The 20599-nt window shown below is 53.4% G+C and overlaps 1 protein-coding gene across 2 annotated transcripts in view; it reads left to right on the top strand.

Annotated features, from left to right (window-relative positions):
- The first annotated feature begins 750 nt into the window (after positions 1–750).
- The window catches only part of LOC118672202 (heparan sulfate glucosamine 3-O-sulfotransferase 3B1), a 37653-nt gene continuing 17804 nt past the window's right edge, over positions 751–20599 (top strand). The window contains exons 1-2 of one of the 2 annotated variants that reach the window (XM_036341737.1): positions 751–2340; positions 5193–5310. In XM_036341737.1, coding sequence (XP_036197630.1) covers positions 1787–2340; positions 5193–5310 — 672 coding nt within the window. In that variant the 5' untranslated portion in view covers positions 751–1786. The remainder of the gene's footprint in view (positions 2341–5192; positions 5311–20599) is intronic. The other variant, XM_036341736.1, reaches the window with a different exon arrangement.

Raw genomic sequence — 20599 nt, 5'->3', positions numbered from 1 at the left:
CCCCCCGCGCCAGCTCCTGCGCCCCTGCCCGCGCTCCCCGCGCCAGCTCCTGCGCCCCTTGCCGCGCTCCCCGCGCCAGCTCCTGCGCCCCTGCCCGCGCTCCCCGCGCCAGCTCCTGCGCCCCTTGCCGCGCCCCCCGCGCCAGCTCCTGCGCCCCTGCCCGCGCTCCCCGCGCCAGCTCCTGCGCCCCTTGCCGCGCTCCCCGCGCCAGCTCCTGCGCCCCTGCCCGCGCTCCCCGCGCCAGCTCCAGCCCCTGCGCCCCTGCCCCGCCCCCGCCCCGAGGGTATTTTTCCGGAAGAGACCGGGAGAGCGGTCTGGAGTGGACTCTATGCAACTCAGTGGTCGGTGTTTAAAGTTTGACATAAATTGGTGAGAACACAACAACACCTAATAATTAGTGTAACAGGTCAGCAAACCAAACTGTCTTCCCAATGAAGGTGAACGGGCTTTATTATTTACTTAGGGAAAAGGGAGGATTGAACATTTTCTTCAAATTAATGTCCCCAAGAAACTCATAACCCGACAAAAGTTTCTACACGTGACTTTCACACTCACTTTTGCACCAGGAAACATTTTACCAGCCTTTATCTCCCTGTTAACCCCTCTCCCCCTTCACCCTCATCTTTCTCCAGCAGTTTGGGCAACTGGAGAAGATTTTTTCTGAGGGCAGTTTGCACCGATCCCAGCTAACCGGGCCGGCCTAGAGAGATCAACTCCTGGTAAAGAATAAGAAAGAAAGACATTAAAAAAAAAATCTGACAGCAATTTCCAAATATGCTTTCCACTTGAACTTCATAAACCGCCTACCCTCTCTTCCCCCTCCCAGCCCATGAGTGGTTTGGGGTCTGCATGTCCCTCCTGACTATTGCTTTTCCAACCTCCCTACTGCGCAACACACACACACTCACACACACACACACACACACACACACACACGCCGGGAGCCGCCCACGAAACAACTGGATGGGACTGCGTCCCGACACATGGGCAACTACAGCCAAGGCTTCCGCTCGGGGAGCGAGTGCGGAAATGCGCGGGTGCCGAAGTGCACCACTCGGTGGGGTCTGTCCTCTTCCAGCGCCGGGTTATGCCAGCATCCTTCTTCCCTCGGCTCCTGTCACCAGTCCCTGACTCCGCCCTTCGGATCCTGCAGCCAATAGAAACGCCCGGCAGCTTTCCTCCGCCCCAAACCCTTTCCACACCCCCACTTTCCGGGAGCTGGTTGGCTGCTGCAGCCTCAGCGAAGCCGCTGTATTTGCATGGTGGTCCTGGTTTCTGGTAGGTGGAGCGGCCTGTCCCTCGGGTGGCCGGGCCCGCCCACTCCACCTCGGTCTCTACTCTTCCTGCGCAGTTCTCCTTCGCAGCCTCAGCGAGGAAGTGCCGGGGCTGCTCTCAGGAGCAGTTCGCAGGGCAGCGAGGAGGCAGCCCCGGGCAGCGGCCGTACGCACCGTCCGAGCGGCCAGGACGCGGGAGCGCAGCGTTCTCCTGCCCCAGAGCGGGCCGTCGCGCCGTCAGAGCCGTCCCCAGGCCAGCAGTTGCCGCCACCCGACTTTCGTTCCAGTTGCGGCTCCTCCCGGGCAACATGTCAAAAGCCGCGGCCGCTACAGCTGCTGCCGCCACCTGGGGAAGAGCAGCAGGAGCAGCAGCGGTGGCCCCGGGCGCACGGGTGCAATAAACCCACCCACCGGGCGTCCGGAGAGCCAAGGAACCCTCTCCGCGCTCACGGCTCCGGCGGGACCAGTGCCATGTGCTGAGCCATGCCCCTCGCCGCGCCCGCGGGCAGCGCATGGGGCAGCGCCTGAGCGGCAGCCGATCCTGCCTCCATGTCCCCAGCTGGCTTCTGCCCCAGCCGCAGGCGCCCCCGCCACCGGTGAGGAGGAAGCTCGCGCTGCTCTTCGCCATGCTTTGCATCTGGCTCTACATGTTCTTGTACTCGTGCGCCGGCTCGTGCGCCGCCGCGCCGGGGCTGCTGCTGCTGGGCTCGGGGTCCCGCGCCGTCCACGACCCGCCAGCCCTGGCCACGGGTCCCGACCGGGCTTTCCCCAGGCTGCTGTTCCAGACAGTACCAGCCACCCCGTTGGCTGCGGCCCAGGAGAAGGCCGAGGGCGCCACGAGCCAAGAGGAGCAGAGTCCCGAGGCGCCGGACTCCCCCAGCCCCATCTCCAGCTTCTTTAGTGGGTCCGGGAGCAAGCAGCTGCCGCAGGCCATCATCATCGGCGTGAAGAAGGGCGGCACGCGGGCGCTGCTTGAGTTCCTGCGCGTGCACCCCGACGTGCGCGCCGTGGGCGCCGAGCCCCACTTCTTCGACCGCAGCTACGACAAGGGCCTCGCTTGGTACCGGTGAGTTTCCCCGACAGGGCCAGGGCCAGAGGCGCCAGCTGCTACCCAGAACGGGGGAGGAGGGAGACGTGGCTTGTGCTGGGGGAGTGACAGGGGTACCGTCTTGAACCACCGAACCCCTGGGGGCGAAGAGGGGCAGAGAACGAATGCGCGGTGCTGGCCCGCCCCACCCCAGCGCGGTACCGAGTGTTTGGAGGGATCGGGGAGATTCTTGCCACAACCCATAGAAACTTCTCGAGGAGCTCTGGCAGCTCAGTGGCCCACGGTACCCTAGAAATAATCAGGAGAGCTCTCCGCAAAGGAGGGGTACAGCGACTGAGATGGCGCTCCGGGAAGCTCGCAGCCCTCTAACGGTGGCACCCCGCGTCCCGAAGGAATCAATGCAGTGTTGCTGGCGTTTGCCTCGGGAGCTCGGGACGTGCTGCGCCCCGCCGGCCGCGGCCTCCGCCCTAGACCAACTTCTCAGCAGCCCCTGCTCCCCTTATGGGGCCGTGGGGTGCGAGGGACGGCGTCCCGCTCAGGCCGCGGTAGTCTGGTCGCGTTTTGATTACAGTCCTCCCTGCCGGAATCCGAACCCCAAGAGGGTCAAACTCGCTTCTCTGGAGAGCAGCTCGGGCTGGGCGGGTGAGCGGCGGGCGGATCGTGGAGCGGTGCTGGTCCCTGTCGGGCAAAGGCGCGCACTGCAGCGGCCGGAGGGAGCGGCGCGCGTCTGGGCAGGCATCCGGGCGCCCCCGGCACGGCCGCCGGTTTCCGCCTTCCCGGCCTGGGTGCTGGACTCCACCGGCCCTTTACACGTCGGGGTGCGAAGAATATTGGGGGTCCATTGAATAAGAAATGTGGGTTGCCCGGAGATCGGGGTTTCCGGAAACTCGGCTCTTGAGTCGGGTCGTGGGTCCGGTTCCAAAGGGACGGGTAACCAGGACCTCCGCCAACGCCTCCCGCCGCTGCCCGCTTTGGGGGTGAGCGGTTGGGTCGGTCCAGCTTCCGGTGAGACGCGGGAGAGCCGAGGGTCCAGACTCCCTCCTTCCTTCGGAAACTTCTTCGCCAGCCATCCTCTTCCCCCACCTCTTCCCCACCCGTCACAGGCAAGACTCAGTCGTATCCCAGGCAGCCCTCCAGGCCGGAGGAGCCTCCTAGAGGCTCGGGACTCAGAAAACCAAAGGGGAGAATCAAACCGAACTTCACTCCCGGCCCCCAACCCCCTTTCGGCCCCTGGAGAGGATGGGAGATAAAAGGGGGCTGACCCAGGGGATTAAAGCCGCAGTTCCCACCCTCGCCCCCCGCCCCCCACCCCCCACTCCCTTTTGTCCTGGATGTTTTCATTGTCCGCAGTTGCCCCAGTCCCGAGGTTTAGCCAGCCCGGCGGTCACCCTTCCCACCGTCCCGGTCCTGGGCACCGGCCGTTCAGAAGGACGCCCGGAGTCCCGTCTGGCTCCGGCCGCTGGCTAAGTCGGGCCGAGCCTCAGTGCTCCCCGAGGTGCCGCGGGGGCGTGCGGTTTTCGCGGAGCGGAGCGCAGAGGCGGGTGCGCTGGGGCGGGCAGGTGCTGGCTGGCACGTGGGGCCGCTCTGGCTGTTAGCTATTGTCATCGATCCTATTGTTATTCCACCGCCGCCGCTCCACTCCGGGTGCCGACCCCGGGCGGGCGGCCGGGGATCGCTGGTGCCCTTCCAGCCGGAACCCGCCGGAGGCCGGAGGCGCCCGGAGTGCGCCGAGATCAGACACGCGGGGCCGGGCCGGGCCGGGCCGGGCCGGGCCGGGAGGACGGGCAGGAACCTCCAATCTTCCACGTCAGCCGGCTTTGAAAGCACCTGGCCGGCTGTGGAAATCCCCGCAGGAAGATTCCGTCTCTTAGGCTGCTGCCCGCCGCCTGCTCCGCTCCTTTTGATTGACTCAAAGCCGCGGAATAAAGAACGAAGTCGCTCTGGAAACCCGAGCGCAGCCGGGAGTCGGGCGGGACGGGTGTCCCGGGCCGCGGAGTGAGCGAGGCCGCCGGGCGTGGGGGTCGCGAGGGCTGGGGTCGGGACACCGGAGGCGGGAAGTCCCTCAGCACCCCCCTCCCACCCCCCAGCATCTTCCTAAACCGATGAGCCGGGCTGGACGGTCCAGGAGCCCCGCGGCCCGCGGCTGCGACCCCTGGCCCGCGCGGCGGGAGGCGCACTCTGGAAGCGCCGCGGTTCCCCTCCAGCCCCGCGCTCAGGGCGGCGCCAGCACACGCCGGCCTCTGGGCTAGTGGGTGTTTTTAAGGAAAAAGAAAAAACTATTTTAAGTGCCTTGTTTAATGAACACATTTTAATTAATGAAGAATTTTCGGGATGTCTGTGCAAATGTGTAGACTTACAATTATTTTGAAAGCGGCCGTTTTAAGTTTCTGTAGTTACACCGGAGGAGACGTCTGACCCAGACGCTTTTGCTAAACCCGGTGCCAGGGAGCACCCTGCGCCCTCCCGGCTGGGCAAGCCCTGTTGCTCGCCAGAGGTGCGTGTCCTGGTATCTCCCCGCGGTCCCTACAGGCGGGCAGCAGATTGGAGACGAGCACAAATAATAATTAACCTGAGAGTTGCAGTCAGACACGTGGTTCAAACAAGTCCTCACAGCTAGAAAATAGGAGAGGGGGAAACATTTTGAAAGCATTTCGGCATTTCGAAGGCGTGATAAAACTATGGGCATGGATGGCTGAACCCGAGTGTCGGCATCATAATGGGCTGGAGGAGCAGATCTTGGCTCTGCCTGTGCCAAGTCCTGTATGGGTTTCGATTGGTGCCCAGTCCTTCCTGTGGCCTCGCCAGCAGCCTGGGCCTGCGCGGATTTGCCTAAAGTCTCCGAAACTGACTGTAGTTCCTTCCTCGGCCAGAACTGTTGTGGGATTGACGGTTGTGGGATGGAGGCGACCTTGGTCACAGCGACGCGGAGCTGACCTCGCCACCAGCCTGAGAGCAGCAGCTTTCTGCCGCTGCCCTACCTACTTACAAGTCAGTGCGCCCTTCCCCTGGCCCATCTGCCCCGGAACCTGAGTATGTCTTAGTCGGGGCTAAGACTCATGGGGGTTTGCTTCTCCAGCTTATGATCCAGCTCTCTTCCTCACTCAGGCCTCTCAGACTCGGCCTGTGCTGGTGAGCACCCCGTGGGGTGAGGTAGAGGCCTGCCCCTTCCCTGGCAGGCTGTGGTGGTGGCTGAGAGCTCTGGGGCTGTGAGCCTCCCAGATGGCAGGGGGGAGAAAGCACACACCTGACATTTAGGCTCTGAATATTGACTTAAACTTAAATAGATAGATGCTTTAATATCTCTCCTTTGGACTTTGTGTAAGTTTGGTAGATTTTCACACATGTTAATAATGATAGCAGTTTGGGAATTAAGTTAGCCAAATAGTGTGATTATTAATTTTTACCTAGAAATGTGCCTTAAACTTTCCAGAGCAGAAACTCATTCCCCGTCTTGACTCTTCTTTTCATTTTTGGTTGCACAAAATAACCTGACACTAATAATGTGGCCACGTTAAAAAAAAAAGTGTGTGTGTGTGTGTGTGTGTGTGTGTGTGTGTTTATAATGCTGGTAGGTAACATTCCTGAATGTTTTCCCAATGTGCCAGGTATTGTTTCAAATTTTACAGAATTAGCAAATGTATTCCTTAGTACAATCCTATGAAGTAGGTACTTTCATAGATGAAAACACACAGGCACCGAGAAGTTAAGCAACTTGCCCACGTTGTCCCAGCTAGCACATGGCTAGCTAATACACTAACCTCGGCAGTTCTGCTCCAGGTCGCTCTGTGCCATGCTCCCTCGCTTAAATGACCAAAAACATGATGGTGGTGATATATGACAAGTTCAAAACTGGGTTTGCTGTAAAAGAGCTTGAGCTTTCCAATGGACTCCGTGACCTCAGTGTGCATTGCTCACTTTGTCATTCACTTTAAAAAAATATCAGCTTCAGAAGAGGCTCCTTGCTTGACCAGAGTGGGTTTATGACTAGAGTGAGGGTAATTACATCACCATGGCAGTCTCTTTTCTCTGCCTGGACTGGACAGTTAGAGCCAAAGGAGTCATTAAAATGACAAAAATATCCCTCAAGTGTAAAGGCTGAGAAAACAACACAGGTCCCTCCTGAAAATAGATTTATTCTCTTCCATTTGCCCCCTTGTAAGGCTGGGAGGTGTGAAGGACATGGGGTTAAAAGAGATGCTCTAAAACTTCTGGGAGTGAATTTATTCATTTAAAAGAAATACAGTGCCACGAGTCAAGACAAAACTTACATTTAACTAGGAAACAACTGTAACCAAACTTTGAGTAGATTTCTTTAGACTTAGATTTTGAAACCCAGTAACTTCAGAAAAACTCCCTCCTGAAAGCTAATAGCTGGAAGTAGCAAGTTTTCCTACCGTTTTAATTTAATAAATGCTGAGAAATCTAACTTCTCCCCTATTTTCCTAGTCTGTTTCTAACAACTTGGTGGCAAAGACTGTTTTCCTCTCCATGAAGGGATATTTGAGATAAGATCTGATTGGGGATAATCCTTTTTGAAGTAATTGTATTTTCAGTCCTGGAGCTTAAACCAAGTATGTAACTCACTTCAGGCTCCTGGGTGAAGATCAAAATTCTACATTTATATGCAACAATTTGAAATATGAACCATCATGTTACAAAGCTGTCAGGATTTATTAGCAAGACGGTGTAGCATGTGTTGAACTCTGTTTTTAATTAGGCACCTAAATTAGACCATAAAATGGTTGATTAATCTTTTACAAGTTGAGGGGAAAATATAACATAAATTAACCTAATCATAAGTGTTTTCCCAGATGCGCTCAGTTAATAAAATAGTCAATATTTAATGGCAACCTATTTGTTTTAAATAAATAAAATGCTGAAATGTGTGAATTTAAATTACACGTATTATTTTCCAAATGATATGTTATTATTGAACAGGTCTCTAAAAATTAGGTTGTGCCCATGTCTTAAAAACTATTAAAAGAGAGTGCTATAAATTGACTAAGCTGACAAGGGTAAATTTTGCCTTTTTAAATGGAGCCTGATTATTGAAAATTTACAATTTAATAGAGACTAATATTTACAAAAGACATTTCCAGTTAAAGTTTTTTTATTTGAAATTGTAAAGTGACCTGTCACAGCTTCTGTTTTTCTAGTTTGGTGTTTTATTTTTGTTTGCAGGAAAACTTTGAGCTATTTTGAAAAATCAGTATGTCACAAAACCTCATTCCAAATTTGTATGCTGGTGTACCTTTTTGTTTAAAACACGTGGGACATAAGGTTTTCTGGTTCTATAAGAATCACTAAAACTCTTTAGAATTAAAAGTGCACCAAAAATTTTAAAGCAAACCCATCAGTCAGTCAGTGCTATGAATCAGGGAAGTGGCATTTATTGAAAGCTCAGAACTGAAATGCTACTTGACTAGACTGCTTGTCTGCTGTGTTCTGTCAGTAGTTGCTGAATACTTTATGTTCTCACTCTATGAACATGGAAATTAAGTTGACTGACAGAAGCACAAAATGTCCACTTTACAGGCAGAGCATAATGAACATTTCTTTTGCTGTGAATAGAGTTAGTTTCCAAATAGGGTGCTATCTCTCTCATTGAACAGTCTGTGATTTCAGACAGTAAGGGACATTTCATCCGCGGCTGTTGGGATAGCCAGGAATCCCAGCAAGATGAATTCGCCAAGTATGTGGCACGTTTTCAAGGGTAATGAATACAAGATGCTGCCTACCTCAAATGAAAACACTTCCCATGATGGAAAAGAAATGAGATACCGATATCTTTGAAAACTACTTGTAAGTAGAGCATGAAACTTTAAAAAATATTTTAAACATTACCTGCTTGAACTCTCATGTTCTTCTGAAATCTAACAACAAATAAAACAGATGTTAGTGTTTCTTGAATTTTCTTTCTGATTTTAGATTTGGAAAAGAGTTCAGGAAGTGAGGAGCAATTACTAGCTTAATAATATGATGATAAATAATTTTCATTGCAGTCAGAGGCTCTGTGTTAAAACACTGCCAAATGCTAATAGACCCCCTCATTAATTTTCTTTGTAGAGATACAAGTGCTGGTAATTTCCTATAAGCTATATCTGTATTTTAAATTCTTCCTTTAAATGCCCACTTCTGTGACTTCCCATATTAAAAAATAGCGTACGTTACTGGGTCATTAAACATTTTACGTCAGTGTGTCATGGATGAAACATGTTTAAATAGTAAAGCTGTACTGACAAAATTTGTTTGCCTCCTGAAGAAAGCTACTTTTAAAATTATTTGTGTGGATCTGTGCAGAGAGTTGGTTAAAGAGTTTTTGCCAGGGAGGAATTCATATCTTTTACAGTCGTTATAAAATTATGTGTATATACACCACATGTATTCACCGTGGCTGTAAGTTGATAAATTAGTTACAGAACAGATGAGCTCTTGGGATAAAATATTTTTCTTCTAAATACAGCAAATGTGTTAAAATAAGTCTCCGGTTTAACATCAAATTGATTGTATGTAAGCCGAAGCTGGACTGTTTCTTGAGGCGAGATCAGCACTTTTAACCGCTTTTGGCCAGAATGTGAATTGTTGCACGTGCCTTCGCCAAGCAGCTAGGAAGCCGATGATGCAGAATAGCTGTTTCCTCCCAATGGTTGGCCCGGACTTCGGAACAAGGCCACCCTGGCTTAGAAACCCATCAGATGCCGGAAGGTTCTTCTGGGCCCCACGGGGCTTGGGAAGCAAATGGAGAGTGAAAACGTGGGGAAGGGACCGAGAAGCAGCATTTTCACGCGCACTCTTCAATGAATGGGGCCGAGAAAGGCGTGGGGACCAAGTGGCCAGTATGGCCCCAGCAGGCCAGGCGCGGCCACGTGTCTGGGGCTCTCCTGCCGCGGGAGGGGCGTTCGCTTTCACCGGCTCCGGAGGTGGCCGAGCCCGCGGCAGAGAAAATGGCTCCGCGGCCCCGGCCCCGGCCCCGGATCAGGCTGCACAGCCCTGTCGCGTGGGGCCGCGGCATCTGGTCGCGGCTGCGCCCGGGAGACAGATGGTCGCGCCGCCGGGCGTTGGGGGCGGGGCCCGAGACCTGGCCTGGGGCTGCCCGGGGCCCCGGGTCGCCGGCCGCGGCCACGTGACCAGCCCGCGCCGCGCTCTGGCCTCACCTGTTGGGCTGAGCGGGGTGTAGCGGCCCGCGCTTGCGGTGGGAGGGGCCCGAGGGCCATGCCCTGCACCGATTGGCTCTAGGGGCTGCCGGGAAACCAATGGTGTCCCGCCTGCGCGATAGCCCCGCCCCGGCCGGAGCGGACTTCCCCGCTGCACGGCCTCGGGTTCTCGGAGCTGAATTGGCCCTGCACCGCCCTGGCCTTCCGTGCGGAGCTTATCCCCAGATCTGTTGTGCTTCCTTCCTTCCTCCCTTCCTTTCCTCTCGGCCTCTTCTAACCCCCTGCACAAATGCCCCTGCCTCGTGGAGGGGCGGTGCTTCTGGTCTGAAGTTTGCTCCTGTTGGGCAGAACAGTGAGGACTCACGTTCCCTTTAGATTCTGGAATCTCCGCTGCACTGTGGCTCAGGTGCCATTTCTCCTCCCAGCACGTCTAGTCTGCATCCCTAGAACCCCTGGGGCACACACTCCCTGGTCACTCTCCTTTCCTCAGCCCTCGGCCCACAGCCTGAAGCTGCCCCCTCCTGAGGGGCATGGATGGCTCCCCTTTGGACAACATAGAAGCCCCTTTCTGCACCCTGGGCCTGCAGGGTGGGCTGGAAGCGCTCTCTGGGTACTGACGAGCTCACCTTCTCCAGTCCTGTCCAGGAGGAAGGACAGCCTGAATAAACGCCTCCAGCCAGGAGGGGAGTTACGGCTGGCCCTGGGAATTGATTCTGTTGTGGATTTGCAGGAGACAGCCTTGCTTTCTGGAAGGTTTGCAGCGGTGCAGGAGGTGGCCTGTGTTAAAGGGCAGGAAGCTCACACGGGACATCGCTCATTACTGCAGGAGCTGTTGAGACAACGCAGGACTTGGTCCACACATCCATTAAAGTAGCTCCCCCCAGGAGACGACACACAGCCTACAATTAGAGAACAGTAATTCCCCGCCAGAGCACTCCTGGTGCCTTCCCTGGCTGAAAGGACTCCTCCTCCCTCCTGTCTCTCTGGCTGCAAACTCATCCTGGTTCAGCCAGCCATTCCTCTGATGTGTGCTGTTCATTGGGTCCCTGGTGCCCTCCTGTCTGATTGTTTCAGAGTCTCCAGGCACTTAGCATATGCTAGTGCTGCCAGTTAACACAGATGCACAAAAAAGTAAACATCCTGTTCCCAGCCAAGAGCTTTTTACAGAAGACCCAAGCAAGCGAGTGGGTGTGGGGGGGGGGGGTGGGGGGGTGGGAGGGGGTTAGCTCATCATTTATGTCATTGACCTGAAATGCTTAATGGAGGAAGCGAAAGGTGACCATTTGAAGTCTTTTTCTATAGTCAATAAATAATACATTCTTACACATCATGTTGACCTACTTTTTCACTTACCTAACAAAGATTTATAATAGTTCTTACTTTAAAAACATACAGACTTTATTTTTTAGAGTAGTTTTAAGTTCACAGCAAAATTGAGTGAAAAGACAACTCCCATATACGCTCTGCCTTGCATAAGCACAGCCTCCCCCACTATCAACATGCAGGATCAGAGGGGAACATCTGTTACTATCGATAAACTGACGGGGACATGTCATCATCATCTGAAGTCCATAGCTTACATTAGGGTTCACTCTTGATGCTGCACATGTTACTGCTTTTGACAAACGTATGATGGCAAGTACCCATCATTATAGTCTCATACAGAATAGTTTCATGTTCTAAACATGCCCTGTTTGAGCACTTTCACCATGTGCTATACCGGGCAGATGAGTTATGACTGTTTGGACTTATTGTAAAGGAAATCCGAGAGTGAATATTTGTATGTTTTTTAAAACATGTAAATTCATCACCAATATTGACAGATTCAGAGATTTCACAACAAGCAGCTTTTCTGCTTCTTTTATTAAGGCAGCAACTGGCTGGACCTGAAGAGCAGCAGCAGTGACTGGGAATGGGGTGCGTTCTCTTCTGTTTGCTAGAGTCCCTACTGATCCTTATTGTCTCACACATAGTGAGCTTCACTTCCTTGTTACTTGGCTACTCCCAGGAGGTCTGGGTCAATGCCAGACAGTGTGGGAGTTACAGACTGGTTCCCCCCCGCCCCCCGCCCCCTTTTTTTAGGCATGCACTATTTCAGGATTGAATTTCCATTTATCATGGACTTTTTCGTTAGATTTTGGAATGAAGTTTTTTGTTTGTTTGTTTTTTCCTTTTTGACTAAGTTTTTACTTTACAACTCTGTAGCGATCCTGGGAGAGGCTGTATAGAGGTCGGCTAGTTGGATGCCAGTTAAAATTAGAATCACCATCTTAAAATCATTTTCAATGACATGCTTCTCCTGTTTTTAATTTTATGTTTGTTTGTGCTTTTTAATTGGCTCTTCTCCCATGTGGCCCCCAAATGGGGTCGGCCTTTGGCTGTGGATGCTTTGTGACCTTGAGCAAGTCCCTCTATCTCTTTGGTGTCAACATCCTCAAGTGTACAGCGGGGACGGCCCACCAGTGCTTCCTGAACCGGCACTCAGCAAACCCGGGCACAGGACCACCTTTCCCCACCCGCTGAGGATGATACGCTGTCCTACTGCGGGTGACTCCACGCACCCTGTTCCCTTTACCTCCTGCCACAAATGTGTGGCACCGCTCCTCTGTGCTCTCCAGGGAGCTCATTGAGAAGAGCCTGGATGTGGAACGCTGTCGACCACTTATGGTGGCTTTAAACACCTCCTCTGCCTTCTTGAAGACAATGCGGGCAGACCACACTTTGAGAAGCACTATCTCAAGTTTCTTCAGGGAACAAAATGTCCTAAAAAATGTATAAGTGATTTGTAAAAAAATATATCTGAATCGTTCCATGTTAGCATAGTAAAGGCCCTTAGAAGCACTATAGCTCAAAACAAAACACACAAAAACCTGATTAATTTTGTCAAAGTTTCCTTGAGTACCATCCCTTGTCATTCAGTACCTGCCGGTAACCGGAGGAGGCTGCTGGGTAGCGGCCACCTGGGGCGGTTAGCAGAGCAGGTTTCCAGGGTTTCCTGCCCTGTGCCCTCTCTGTCCAGCCTGGGAACAGGATTAGACTCCATAGTCTCCCTGAGACATCATCTCACACCCATGTGTCCGCACCCTGCATCCGTACCCGGGGGGATTGTGCGAAAGGAGTAAAGGGAGGAAATCGGGGTTGCAGTAGATCAGGGGCCCTGGGCAGGGGTTGCAAGGCCAGGCCTGCCCTGGGTCTCAGGCGGCTCCCACCTGCTGCCCTGCCCGGGCCGGCTAATTGCGGTTCTGCTTTCCTCCGAGGAGCAGAGCTGGTGCCCTTTCTCTAAGGTAAGGGCTCCTCTCCGAGCTGTTTACAGAGCAGGCCTTCTGCTGTGTTGGAAGAGGCGAAGCTTTGATCCCCGCCTGCGGGGCACAGCCTGTGGTCTGTGTGCGTTTCATGGCAGCACCAGCGGGACTGCTCACGGGCCTGATGCAGAGGCCCCCACACACGGCCTGAGCCTGGAGCTCTGCACCCAGACAGTCACCTTATATTTTCAACATGCACTTTCCCTTTTTGTGTCTGGGGCCAAGGGCAGCTCTGAAAGTGCTCCTTAGTCACACCGGAAGCGAAGGAAACTTTCCGATTAGGTGTCACTGGAAAAGGCGAGTGGAACCTTTTACAGAGAGATAGGGATTCATTTACCTATTTGCACAAAACTTAAGTTACAGCAGCGTCTGGGTTTCCCTCCCAAGCACTCTGCACTGGCCACAACGATCTTGCTATCTCCTGATAACTTCCCAGGACTCCTCATATCTGGCGAAATTCTAACATGTGTTCCGATGGCCCCTCTCCTGGGCCCCGCCGGCTCACGGCCAGGTGCTGGCCAGGGCGTGTCACACGGTGCGGAGAGGAACAGTTTCACACCACAGCAGGGTCTTCGGTTGCCTGGACCCGACTAGCTTTTCTTTCTTATCACACTTCCCTTCCTATAAAGTTACGGCTCTTTTAACGGGACATTTAATACCCACCCTCTCTTTCTCTGGCCCTTGTGAAAATCAGGCAATAATGTGCAGCCTTGTTGCCAAGTCATGGCCAGAGCATCCGGTGGCGCTATTCACGGAATAACGCAGCGTCTGCCATTCATTCATTCGCGATGTGATTTCATCTCCCAGGGTTGGAACACCTAGAATGGGTCAGAGGGTGTGAAAGTACTTGGGAAATAGGATGTTAAGCACTTGTTAGACACCTTGAGGAGATCACTTTCTTGGTCAAGAGGCCATGGTGAGAAATAATGTAGAACAAAGTGAGAAACTGTGGGAGCCAAGAGGAGGAAACTCAAAGGAGACGCAACCATTGAGCTGGGCTTTGAAGTATGGGTAGGAGTTTGTCAGCCAATTGTCCCAGAAAGCAAATAAGGGTGTTCAGGGCAGCACTGTGGGAAAGGCCTAGAGAGAGGCATAGCAGAGACCTGGTGGTTGGAGGAGGAGAGGAAGGAAGTGTTGGGGATTAAGAGAAACTGGGCCCGGAGGCTGGCTCAGAGGTGCAGTGTTCTGTGGAGGGCAGGGCCTTCATCTCCCCGGGGAAGGGGTTTTTTTGGCCCAGCACTGACTCCTGGACCAAAGAAATTCAGAGACTTTACACGAATTATGCATTGGAATTATTTTCATGTATTGTTGAGAAAAGTGAAATAATTTGGTGTTCAAGGTAGAGAAAGCAAGAAAACATGCAGGTGGTTTCTGAGGGTACGACACAGCCCTGCTGGGTGCTTTGTGCGCGGCCCTCAGTTCTAGAGCCAGTGTTTGTCCAGACGGTGCTCTCGAGAAGGGATGGACACGCTTCCTCTCTCATCACAGCACCCACTCGGCCCTTTCCTGTTGTCTCTTTGGTAACTTGGATGGCACCCCAAACCCAGACTGTCCCTCTCAGGGTTGAAGTTTTGGGCGAGAGAGAGCCATTCTTCTCCAACTGCCAACTAGGCTCCAAACGCCAGCTTCCCAGCCCAACGCCAGGAGGAAACAGCTGGCGAAGCCTGTGGGCCTCCTGACCCCATCCCCGCTGGGGGAGGAACCCTACCATTCCTGGGAGGGGCTTCTGAGCAAGCCCAGTAAGCAAGGTGGAGAGGGGACCCCACGGGCCACCATTCTCTGGCCAGGGGACAGGCCTCCCCCTCCTGTCTCAGAACCCTGCGAGTAGAGAGAAGCCATGTTTGTGGTGGTCCCAGTCTTCCCAAAGTGAGCCTGTTTCTCGCCACCGTTCACTGTGGAGGAACTTGGGTAAGTTGGGGAGCATTCCACGTGAGCGTGTAACAGCGACTGCACTCCCCAAGGAAGTGTGGCTGAGCCCTGCATCCCCTGGTCCAGAGCCACTTCTTTTTAGAAGAGGGAGACCAGAGGCCAAGGGTGTTGGGCTCCGGAGGGAACAGCCAGGGGCTCCTGGTTGGGGGGCAGCCCCTGTGCGGGGCAGACCCTGAGCATGGCCGCCTCCTCCCCATCGGTCTCCTCTGGTGGGACGTCCAGTCAGGCACAGGGGTTTTCAGGGTTGTGTTTTCTTTCAGTCTCAGCTGGAAGGAGAAGTAGAGACAGGCTCGCGGCTCTTGTGTTCTGTCAAAGGAGCATTTGCTGAGGGCACACATGCCAGCTCCCCCCAGACTTAAGCTTTCATTCATTCCGAGGACTTTCATCAGAGCCACCTCATCTTACCTGAATGGTGTCTTTTGCGGACGTCAATTTGGGGGATGGGACGCACAAAGGCATGTCACCTATTGGTGGGTTGCTCAGCCCCCAGGTGGGGCAAATAGGTCACAGGTCCCAGAAGCTCAAGGTGGGGACCCAGCATTAGCGGACAGCGTGGTCTGGGCTGCAGGGAAAGGCACTTCCCAAGTGAGCACACCAGTCAAATTCGGAGTTGGGTTTAGGACCTAAAGGTCGGCCCCACTCATGTTTAACACGTGAGCCCCATAAAGAATTTCCCAGCCGCTGGTTGCTTGTCAGTTATATTCGATTTTGGATTTGGTGTGTTTTGCTTCCATTGTGAGATTATTTGGCTTCTCTCTACTCAGTGGAGTGTGTTGAGAAGACAATCTGGAGGGGACCGGCATTGGGGACCTTGAGGATTAGACTGTCCATTGGGATTCAGCAACAGGGACAGAGCACTGGGGAGGAATCCAGTCAATTTTGCGTAGCTCTTAGTGTCCCTGTATTTGTATGTCCACTAGTATCAGTGCTATTTCTTATGGTTGCATATTGATTTTATTAATTTTTTGAGCATCTATTCTATGCCAGGCTCTGCAGATGCAAAGCTTTATTCATTTCATGAATTTTATTGCCTGTTTTATTAGCACTGACCCTCATGCTTCTGACATTCTATTGGAGAGATGGACAGGAAACAAATAAACAAGTAAACTAATAAAAATAGAAGGTCTCACCCAGTGATGGAGCCATGACAAGAAATAAAACAGAGGGAGGGGATAGAGTTATGGGGAAGAGGGATGGCAGGAGAAAAGGACTGTTAGCAGGAGGTCTTGTCAAAGAGAGGATGTTGAGCGGAAGCCTGAGCAAGAGGATATTTATGGGCCTGTGAGATGACACTGTGACCAGAATGAAGACGTCACAGAAAGGAGGGTCAGAGAGGCAGTTCTGTGTGTTCTTGGAGTGAAGGGGTGCCAGTGGGGGCTCTGCCTTGTAGAGACTGACTCTGGAGAATGAGAGTGAAGGCAGGTAGAGACGGCTAAGTACAGTAGGGCATGGCACACACAAAAACAGGGAGTTCCAGGCATAGAAATACTGCGGGAGGAGTGATTAAATGTCTAGGCGGGGGAGGGTCCCCCTGGGAAGGCTTCAGAGAGGAGGTGACAACCGAAGCAAGGCTCTGACAGATGAATAGGAGTTCATGTGAAGATCAAGTGGGGAAGGGGTCTTCTTGGCAGAGGGAACCCGAGGGAAATGGCAGGGAGGTTGACATGAGAAAGTGTGTTGGATGCCGGGAAGGACCCTCAAAGGAAAAATGCAGGTGAGGATGGACAGCATCGCGGGATTGGTGTCTTGTGAGTGCACCTTGCCATCATGGGGTAACAGTTTATCCTGCGCCTTTTTTTCTCTCGAGTATTTCAATTTGGAAGTGGGATTTGTAAGATGCCGTTGAGTAGCGTTCAATAGGAATTGCTTTTGCTGGTGATCAGAGGAGGTGCCACCCAGAAAAAAGGCAAGTGCTGGTATCCTCTCAGGATGTTCCGGGGCCCACGTCCTCAAGCCGGTTGCTGTTTGCCTGCCCGGACGGAGCCTCTCATTAGGGTACAGCCTAAAGCCATGTAATTAGAAATTCCACTTCACAGCTCCTCGGACCTACGCAGGGAGAAGCCCCGTGGACGCTCCGTTTCAGCATTCTTAGAGGCTGAGAGGGCCCGGCTGCCAGTGCCAAGATGCCAAACCTGGTAATTAAGTGGTGGCTCTGCAGGCACACACCTGTTCTGAATGTGCAATTAGTGCCTGCTGCCCTTCTTACCGCGGCTTAGCCCTCTGTGCAGGCCATTCGCAGGGATGGCGTGTGTGCAAGCATGAGTGTGTGTGTGCGTTTGTGTGTGTGTCTGTATGTGTGCACATGCATGAGTGCGTGTGTGTGTGTGTCCCTCCCCTTTCTCTTCCTTATTGTTCAGAAGAGAAAATGCAAAGAAGGAGCCGTGTGGAGGCCTGGAGGATGCTGCTGGGAGGGTGCGAGTGTGCTCCCGGGACTGCTCTTCAGACACTTAGCGCTCTGGTTCCTGGTTGGCAGCCAGGCTAACTTAATGCCCAGCTGCACGGCTGCTCCCGTGTGATGCTGAGCGCAAACGGTTAATGAGCTGGAAGGGGAGCCGCCTCCTGGCTGGGCTCCCGGCTCGCTCAGTGGCTTCACAGTGCCAGTGGGGCAGCCTGCTTGTTTCTTGGTTGGAGAGGCTTGCTGGCCTGGCACACCTTCGGGAAACTCCCCGCTTCTAAAGATTGAGCTGTGACTTCCGGCCTCTGACATGGAGAACCAGCTCGCTTTTCCCTTCACACACCTGGATGCTGGGAAGGGAAGAGGGAGAGCTGAGGGGGCAGCCGTGTGTCAGCCGTGTGTCCATACCTGTATGCAGGGTGGAAAGCCCGCGCCTCCCACCCCTCCCCTCTGGCTGGGTGTGTGTCACCAGCGGCTGCCCGCTGGGCGTGCTGTGTGGCAGCCCAAGGCGGGGTCGGGGCCGTGTTCCCTCCTGAAGGAGCCTGGCCCAGTGGAAAAGGGCAGACTCAGCGAGCAGCAGAGAACAGGAATAGGGACAGGCCTCGGGGAGGTGGGAGGGCCACTCCGACGATTTCCGCGTTGTGAGGGTTGGTTGCAAGGGGCTGAGTGGAAATGAAGCCTGAGGGCAGAGGTGCCGAGAACAGAGGTTTAGTTCCCATGTTCGAAGGTCATCTCTTTCTATGTACATGTTTATATGATATTTACGTAAGTGTATTTCCATGCAAGTATATACAGCCCATATAATCCCCCAAATTAATTAAACCAAACCTTTTTCATTGTCAGAAGGGAGGGAAGGCGAAGGTCTCCTTAGAAAGGAAGCGGGTGAGAGGGCGGGGCTGGTGGGGTGGCTACTGTATTTGAGCATTTTATCTTGGTTCTCACAAGTGTTGAGAAGCAGGATGACATGAGACTCTGGGTTGAACATTCCGAGTCCCTGCTTCGCCATTGCCTGATCTTTGATTTGGGGCAGCTCCGTCTAGCCTCCCTCAGTCTCCCTCTCCCCATCTTTGAAACAGAGCAACATGCCTGGAGAAGGTGGGTCAGTGAGCCAGCGAGACCTGGGCGTTCGGTACTTTCTTGTGGATAAAGTGTTAGGAAGGTCTTCGAGTTGGCCCTGTGGCCAAGGAAAAGAGAGGACCTTGGGTTTTTCCCAGAGACACACCTGTTCTGTTGCATGAGCTTGGCGTGTGCGGCGTGGTGTCTGTGGCTTCACAAGACCACCTTTAGACCCTTCCCATGCCGGCTCCCTGTCTCAGTGCTCACCAAGCTCTGAGGATAGCTCAGGCAGAGCCTCGGAGGTGAGCAAGGCTCATGGCCTCAGTGTGGTGCTGCCCTTCTCTGTGATGGAGAATGCGTGTCCGCTCTGCTCTGACCTCCTGAGGACCTTCTTGGCCAGGCCTCAGGCCTCAGGCCAGGACAGCCTGGTGCTTGGTGGCGGCTAGTGCCCGGTGGTGGCCGGTGCCCGGTGGTGGCTGGGGCCAGATAGTGGCGGTGCCAGGTGGTGGCCGGTGCCCGGTGGTGGCTGGTACCCGGTGGTGGCCAGTGCCCGGTGGTGGCCGGTGCCCAGTGGTGGCTGGGGCCAGATGGTGGCGGTGCCAGGTGGTGGCTGGGGCCAGATGGTGGCGGTGCCAGGTGGTGGCCGTACCAGATGGTGGCCGGGGCCTGGTGGTGGCCGGAGCTTCTGGGCTGTGTGCACCTTTGCTGCACCCAGGGGCCATCCCCTTCTCAGACACCACAGTCCCTAAAAGCTGAGGGGTGCTGCGCTGTGGGATTTCATGCTTGTTTTGCAGTTGGCGAGGGTAACAGTCTGTTGTGATATTTAATAAGCTCCATTTCTGTTCTGAATATGAAGAGAACCGTCTCTCACCAGAGAAGGAGGGGCCCAGGGAAGGGTCTTTCCTTGGACAGATGCATTTGTGTCACAGAGAGAAATCCGGATAAATTCATGGGACACCCTGAGATCCCTGGGACACAGCCTACAGCATCTCGCACAGCCCTGACCCCTTCCTCAGTGTGTCACCTGGTATCCTGCCGCCTCCCAGCACAGTTTAATCTGTGCAGTTAGCTTGCCCAGGAAAACTGTCCTGCCGTCCGAGCTGATGTCCCCAACAAGCTAATGGGGCAGCAGAGGCACCTCCTGTTCTCTCCTTAGAGGCTGTTTGCTTAGGGGCTTAGTGCTGTGTGTTCCCAGCCCCAGGGCTGGGCGTGGACTCATTTGGGAAAGTAGCAGCTTAAGATCTTTATTTGGCTTTGTCAGCACTGGGAGAATGCCCCTGAGCAACTCAGAGAGGCAGCCATTCTTCCTGGCACCTGCCTCCGGTGGTCCCCACCCAACTTCACCCCACCCAGGCTGACCGGAGCTGGCTTTTCTGGTGCTCCCCTCCCCTCAGCTTCTGTTTTCACACGTGGACAGGAAAACCACAGTCTTCATTTGTTTATAACAGCTCTTGGGTGAGCACCCGGAGTCTGCGCTGACCCCCACCCTGTGGAAAGCTCCTGGAATTCACGTGGCTGATTTCAGAGCCCTTTAGTGTCACCTTTGCTTAGAAGCAGAAAGTGGTCCTTGCTCCTACTCTTTCCTCACATCTAACCTGTCACTAGCGGTACTTTCTTCCTTCAAAATGTGTTTGAAATAAGCTGCTCGGTCATTGTCACTCCCCCTCCCGGTCACATCTCCAGAATGGCATTGATTTGTACCCACCTTTTTGAAAAGGTACTTAGGGTAGCCTTTAAATGAGACCTAAATGTGAGCGACAAAGAAGACAAGGAAGACCTGAACCGTAATATGGAGCCAGGAGTTGGCCTAAGAAATGGCTCTCAGATGGCTGGCCACGATCCTCAGCTTCCTGACAGCCTTCACCCAGAGGCCAGCCTCAGTCACACAGCACAGAGAGAGCAGGACTGCCCTGGGGTCCTAGAGAGAGGGTGGGCGGCCGTGCCCCGGCGTGGAGAGCACGCTTCCAGGAAACGCACGGTTAATCCAGCCTTTTTGGTAAAGAATCCTTTTCTAAAAACAAAAGGTAAAATTATGACTCTCATCCAGGTATAATGGTAAGGATTACATCTCCTTAATGATCATTTCACTCATTGTTAATGAGAGAACCTTTGGTTCAAAGGAGAAGTGAAAAGAACACAAGTTTACTTGGAATAAAGGGATGTCGAGATGAATATAAAAATAGGTAGGGCCCTACCCCATTTGGCTCAGTATATAGAGCGTTGGCCTGCGGATTAAAGGGTCCTGGGTTCCATCCCCAGGGGGGCGGTGTGCAGGAGGCAGCCAATCAATGATTCTCTCTCATCATTGATGTTTCTATCTCTCTCTCCCTCTATCTTCCTCTCTGAAACCAATTTTAAAAAATTAAAAACAAAAATAGGCAGGAAGTATGTGATGGGAGATGGAGAACCAAAGCTCCAGAATCTCCACCCAAAAGCATGTA

The sequence above is a fragment of the Myotis myotis genome, unplaced genomic scaffold, assembly GCF_014108235.1.
Source record: "Myotis myotis isolate mMyoMyo1 unplaced genomic scaffold, mMyoMyo1.p scaffold_m19_p_17, whole genome shotgun sequence".
Lineage (NCBI taxonomy): Eukaryota > Metazoa > Chordata > Mammalia > Chiroptera > Vespertilionidae > Myotis > Myotis myotis.
Note: the sequence above shows the minus strand (reverse complement) of the source record. Positions and strands in the feature narration are given on the sequence as shown.